This window comes from Oryzias melastigma, linkage group LG10, assembly GCF_002922805.2.
Source record: "Oryzias melastigma strain HK-1 linkage group LG10, ASM292280v2, whole genome shotgun sequence".
Lineage (NCBI taxonomy): Eukaryota > Metazoa > Chordata > Actinopteri > Beloniformes > Adrianichthyidae > Oryzias > Oryzias melastigma.
Window position 1 is genome coordinate 11,765,443 of NC_050521.1, and position 6,780 is coordinate 11,772,222.

The window sequence follows — 6,780 nt, forward strand, 5'->3', positions numbered from 1 at the left end:
TGTGTGAGAACACGTCTCGTGGGAGCAACTGGACAGTTCTGGATCTGATCAGTACCCATTCTCTAAAGTATTCAAAAATATATTCTACATTGACAGTTTGATTAAGAATAACAATCTCTTACATGTAATAAAATATTAGAAAGTAATGTTTTCAGAAACATTTTATATTTCTGCAAATAAAAAGAAAAAAAGAAACCTTCTAAGTATCGTTTTAACAAAATTTCAGGAACAAAATTTCAAAATTCTTCAACACAATTTTTATTGAATGCCTGCTTGAGTTTAGGGATGGCAAGCTTATTTGTATAGTACATTTCATGTACAGAGACAATTCAGTGCTTAACATAAAACATTAAAAGATACAGTCAAAATAAATAGTAAAGGTGTGATTTTAAAATAAAATTAAAATAAGCATAGATAAAAAGTGCGGACGTAAACTTTTGAATACATATTAATCAAATAACTGAGAACAGGTGAGTCTTTAACCTGGATTTAAATACACTGAGTGTTTCAGCAGATCTAATGTTTTCTGGAAGTCTATTCCAGATCTGTGGTGCATAGAAGCTGAATGCAGCTTCTCCGTGTTTAGTTCTGACTCTAGGAACTGATAAAAGACCGGATCCTGATGACCGGAGAGGTCTGGCTGGTACATACTGGGTCAGGAGGTCAGTCATGTATTTTGGTGCTAAACCATTCAAAGCTTTATAAACCAGTAACAGAACTTTAAAGTCTATCCTCTGACAGACAGGTAACCAGTGTAAAGACCTCAGAACTGGACTGATGTGGTCTACTTTCTTGGTCCTTGTGAGAACCCGAGCAGCAGAGTTCTGAATAAGCTGCCGTTTCCTGATGGATTTTTTTGGTAGTCCTGTAAAAACACTGTTACAGTAATCAAGTCGACTAAAGATGAAAGCATGCACTAGTTTCTCCAGGTCCTGCTTAGACATCAAATCTTAAATCCTTGAGATCTTTTTTAGATGATAATAGGCTGATTAATGTCCTCAATGCATTTACCAAGAGCCTGTACAGGGCCTCGGTCTCCTGGTGTCAGTCTAATATATATCTGTGTGTCATCTGCATAGCTATGGTAACTAATGTTGTTGTTCTTTATAACCTGGGCCAATGGGAGCATGTAGATGTTAAGTAGAAGTGGTCCCAGGATGGAGCCTTGGGGAACTCCACATGTAATTTCTATTGGCTCAGAGGTGAAGTTAACAATTGACTCATAAAATGTCCTGTTTTCCAAGTATGTTTTGAACCAGTTTAGTACTGGTCCAGCGAGACCACCAAGTTTTCCAGTCGTCTGAGTGGTATAGCGTCGTCCACTCTATCAAATGGGGGACTGAAATCCAATTAAACTAGCACTGACATATTTCCACTGTCTGTATTCAGACATATATGATTAGTTACTTTGGTCAGAGCCATTTCAGGTGCTGTTCAGTTTAATAATTAAACCCTAAATTAAGACAATTATGCTATAGTGTTGCACTCTAGAGATATTCAGCAAAAAAAGTACAGTAATTATGAAAATGTTTCAATTTATTTGTACCTACAAGATATCACATTCTTTTAGATACTTCAATCACTTTAAACAACTGTTTTAAACACTCCTTCATGCAGGAAGTGTGATGAGTATCACACATATCTGGAAAATTGCAAATCTTTTTTAGGAGTTATAAAGCATTTCTAGAATAATGCAATTTATTTAATTAGAAGTTATAAACTAGAATATTAATAAATATGTAAAAAAATAAGTAAAATAGTAAAGTAAAGCATAAAGGAGTATAATATAATTTCACATGCTCTCACTCCTTTTCAAGAAAAGTATTCATCTGTTTTTGACAAACCTCATATTTTATAGATATAATATGTCATGTTTTGTATGTATAAATTCAAATATGTATATTTATAGTTTAATCAAAATGGCATCTTTAACATGTGGACGTGGATGTATGAATATGTATCTTTTCCCTATTTTTTTAATCCTCTGAAGTTTAATATGTCTGTTTATAGATCTCTTTTTCTCTTGTTTGTCCACTTTGGTGTTTTTAGTATTGGTTGCTTGAAATAAACCAATTCCAAATCCAGTTTTCTATTTCCAAGAGAACTAGGGTCAGTTGAATCCGTGGAAGAAAATCACCTAAATATTTTTTTGTCCAAAATTTGGAACTGAAGGTAACAAAAAAATAAAAGTTTTTAATTCTTCATTTTTGACTGTGAATTGCTGGGTAAAAAATCGCCCCAGATTAGAATTGATTCCTCCGTTTGGCAGCATTGAGTAGGTGGTGAGAACCCATGTGAGTAAATGTCACACAAAGTAAATAAAAGTTACAGTAAAAAGTGAGAACTTTATTTGTTGGCATCTTTAAAACAGAAAACATAAAAGCAGCCTGGAAATGATTTCTGTAACCAAGAGCGTGTGCAAAAAAAGTTCACATTGTTCATGTCGTGAGGGAAGTCTGACGGTGGAACAGCAGCAACATAATGGGGTAGTGCTGAAATAGTTAAAAAAAATTGATATCTTGAGGATTTAGGCCTAAAAACCAAATAAATAAATAAGTTAAAGTTTAACTAATGTTTGTTAAGTGTTCAAAAATTTGTGTTGATCAAAGAAAAATGTCAATAACAATTTAAATCCAATAACAAATCAATTAAAAGTAAAATCCTCCAACTCGCTTTGGGTTCAGAGTCGGCTGCAACTGGAGAAAGAACAAATGGAAGCAACAGCTAGAAAAAAAACTGTCTCTCTTGGCTCAGTTTGTTCTTTTTTTCTCCATGTTGAGTGCAGCCACGTGTGGCCGGGATTCAGTTCATGTTCTCACTCTGAGTCAGCAGGGCGGCCTGGCTGCTGGCCGAGGAGCTCCAAACATCTCCTGCGATGCATATGTGATGTAGAGAAAACCGTCGGCATCTCTGAATCGAGAGTACACGTCCCCCATGCTGGATGACATGCAGGACATGGTTCTGTCTGCCACCAGGAGAAACAGAGCCTGAGAGGATTCCAGCTCGATTTTATTCCTGAAGGAAGAGACACGAGTGGATTAGAGATTTAAAAGAGTTGATGTGCTGTGATGTTCTACGTGACCCAAAAGTGAGATTTACCTGAGCAAGCAGAGGAACTGACCCAGCGTGAGCTCGAAAGGAACCAGAAACTTTGTTTTGTCCAGCAGGGGTAGAGTCTTCTCCCGGATGTACCGCTCAACAATCACCTAAGTACAAAAACAGGTTAACAACCTAAAAATCGAAAAGAAAAAAAAGTAGAATTTCTTACATTGTAATTATAGAACTCACAGGTAATTTATTTGGGAATTTAGACCGGATGCTGCACACTTCATTTTTTCTTGTTGCTGATGACGAATGAGGAACATTATGTCATTGACTTAAATCAGAAATTGATTCAATGGCTGTCGCCAAGGAAACGAGAGACTCTCACCGAGGCATTTCCTCTGCTTGAAGGGCATCATTTCCATTGATTTCTCAAAAGGAGCCATATATGCTGGAGAGGAGACGAACGGGAGTGGAGGAGAGCCTGATGAGGCGGTGGGCGAAGTCCCTGCAGGTGGATGTAAAGCAAACCCCACTGAGGCGCCGGGACTGCCAGACTTTTATTGAGACTCAGATGGGAGGGGTCTGAATGTGTCGCTCCTCGCTCGTGAGGATGCAGGGCCCATTCGTCTGGTTTGGACCAGATTAGCACTCTGTGCTTGTGTAACGCGGCATTCTCACATCTGCTTGTGACAATGGAGCAGCTGTCACGTACACAACACGAGGAGACCCACAGAACAAGAATCCTTAAGATAAAAATCTATACAATCCCTAATGTAAAGCACTCTGACCTTTGACCTCACAGGGAAGCAGACGCCATTCTTTTACGTTTCTGTTGTAAAGTCTTTAAAAAAGCTTAAAAACTGTATTTCTGTCTCTCCTTTTAGCATATTTAAGAAACTTAAAACATAAAAATATAACAAAAAAGCCAAATGAATATAAAAATGTCATTGTCAAATATTAATTGTGTTTATTTTAAAGCAAATATCCGCCTAAATTTGATTATTCTCACATAAAACAGTAATTTCCCTCCATGCCAAAAAAAAAAAAGTGCTGTTTTTGCACTCATTTTGTTTCAGATCAAAATCTTTATTCTAGCTCATTCAAAGGTCTTAAAATTCGGAATTATTTTCTGGTGCATAACTGTCAAGCCCCAAATAGATGGTAGTTTATTTTTGGGGTTTTTTAGGAATTTTTTGATCGACAAAAAAACGAAATCATTTTACTACTTCCGCCATGTTTGAGTTAAATGCCTTTAAATGCTTTTATAGAATGGAATGGAGACGCATAAAGATCCAAACATGGTGAGCAGAATAATGTGACGCAGAAAAGTCATTGGAATGAAAAGTGTTTTTGGAAAAAAAAGAAAAATACTTTTTATATTTGTTGTATTTCTTTCTACAGATCTGGATCTGGCATCATACATGTCTTTATTAAGGGATTATGAATCTGATGATGCTGTTATCCAACCAGGAAAAGCTGCTTAATCCTATACTGCCCTCTGTTGGTTGAAAGGTGCTCAGTCCTGTTTCAAACTCACCATTTTTTTTATTTCCCCCCAGAAACTTCTGAAAATCTTAATTTTTGAGAATAACTGACTTTCAGAAGAAGGTTTGATATAAATAAACATACGTCTTGATCAACTTAAAACAAATGGATCCACTGTTGTTTAAAGGTTTGCAGGTTAAAGCTTAAGAGAACTGTAGGAAAAAGTTCCTATTGATCATCTCTGCATTTTTTTAACTTCTGAAGTCTGATTTTTTATCAAAAGGAAGATTTGTCCAATTAATGTTCTTTTTTTCAAGCAAACAAAGCAAAACAAACAAACAAAAACTAAAGAAGAAAAACAAGAGAAATTTCTATCTATTCACAAATGTATCACACTTAGGATCATTACTGGAGAAATGATTTGAAAAAGTAGAAAAAGATAAAGAAAAACACACAAATGTGTATATAAACATAAATATCCATAACTACATAAACACATTGACTATTTATAATTGATGGCAACAGCAAATAACACATCAAATCCATTATATATGAAGTTTGTCAAATAGTTTGATTAATTTATTAAAAGGGAGGAAATTAATTTCAATACTTCCACTTATTTATTTTTTTTATTTTATATTTTTAAACATAATTACCATACTTCAGACAAAAATGAAATCTGAAGTTCTATTACGATTTGCTGCAAATTTACCCAGAAACCTTAAATCACTTTTTACATAATCAATGTTCTTCATTTGTATCTTGTATTCAAGCTCACAACACTGAACAAATACCAGGTGTCAGGTAACTGACAGGTAACATCCTGGACTTTTTTTGGATAATATTTACAGAAAAGAGCAATAAAACTCTCAGCTGCTTGGCTCCTGGATGGTGTTCTGCACAGACTTGACCTCCTGTTTGCTCATGATTTATTGATGTGAAATGGTTGCAGTTCTGCAGCTTGCAGACATGCATCAGGTGTGCTACTCCATGACGCTACTGACACTTATCACTCATTAAAGTTTAAGCAGCATTTTGCAAGTGAAATCAGTGCTAGACAGCATGTCATTTCTGATACAGGGTTCACAATAATCAGAGAAGATAGAAAAATATATTAATACATATTAATGTGTAATATATTATATCACAAATTCGAATCAGTGACAAAATGCTAAAGTTTATCACAATTGTTTTTTTTTACAGGAATTCGTATAATTGTATGACATGCTTTAATAGCATTTCCATGGTAATAACTTTGTATTAACTGTGTCATTTTATTTATCCAAATTTGTTCCTCTAAGACCAGGAGAAATGGTACTTACTAAAAAGAACTTAATGAAACAGTAAAAGTCATTTTCAATAAATACATTTATTATCCGAAATCAATTTAGTTAATAGAGAAATGATTTGCACATAAAGAGGAGTAACTTCATGGGTTTTAAATGTTTAAATGTAGCATGTTTCATGTTTAGCATGCATAAAAATATATGTATAAAATGTATATAATTTTTTTCAAACATATTTTAAAAAATAGGATTAAAACTGCATTTCTGAGTATTTCTTTATTTAAATTGGGATTATCATGAGCAGACCAAAAAAGGAATTGTGGGGGCCACGAGCTCCCTGCTCCCCTCCATTGTGATGCATCCACTTGATCCATTCCCATCCAGATATGATTGGAGAGAGACTTTAATGGGCTGCGTGGTGATAAAGTGGTTAGCACTCTTCCCGCACAGTGAGAAGGTCCTGCTTTAATTCTAATTGTAGATACTGCGTCACATCAACAGGCTTTTTCCAACAGCATTTTTTCATCTGTTCCTGATTCAAAGTTTGAATAAAGAAATACTTAGAACTGCAGTTTTAATTGAAATTGTTTTATATATGTTCTCCGTCATAATAAAAATACAACAATAAAATAAATGTTTAGAACACCAAAAACATAACTTTTATTTGAGTAGGTTTTCAAGCAGGTTTGGAGGATGGATGGATGGATGGATGGATGGATGGATGGATGGATGGATGGATGGATGGATGGATGGATGGATGGATGGGCTAAAAAAGGATCAAAACCAAATATGAGCAAACAGATAAGAAAGTATAAAAGGAGAAAATTTAGAACAAATTGTACTTCAGTAAATCTCCTATCAAATATGTGACTAAAAACTACAACATACCTATTTTTCAAAATAAAAGCATAGATTATAAAAAGAAAAGGCCCAACACTCTGCTGGGGTGGTGCGGGGAGAGCAG

General features: G+C 34.9%; 1 protein-coding gene across 1 annotated transcript; it reads right to left on the reverse strand.

Moving 5' to 3' along the window:
* Nucleotides 1–2,343: 2,343 nt before the first annotated feature.
* Nucleotides 2,344–4,486, reverse strand: map1lc3cl (microtubule-associated protein 1 light chain 3 gamma, like). Its single transcript, XM_024283367.2, has 4 exons — nucleotides 3,431–4,486; nucleotides 3,289–3,344; nucleotides 3,100–3,206; nucleotides 2,344–3,015 (listed from the first exon to the last, which is right to left on the reverse strand). The coding sequence occupies exons 1-4, from the start codon at nucleotides 3,486–3,488 to the stop codon at nucleotides 2,826–2,828; spliced, it is 411 nt and encodes a 136-aa protein (XP_024139135.1). The 5' UTR covers nucleotides 3,489–4,486; the 3' UTR covers nucleotides 2,344–2,825.
* Nucleotides 4,487–6,780: the final 2,294 nt, after the last annotated feature.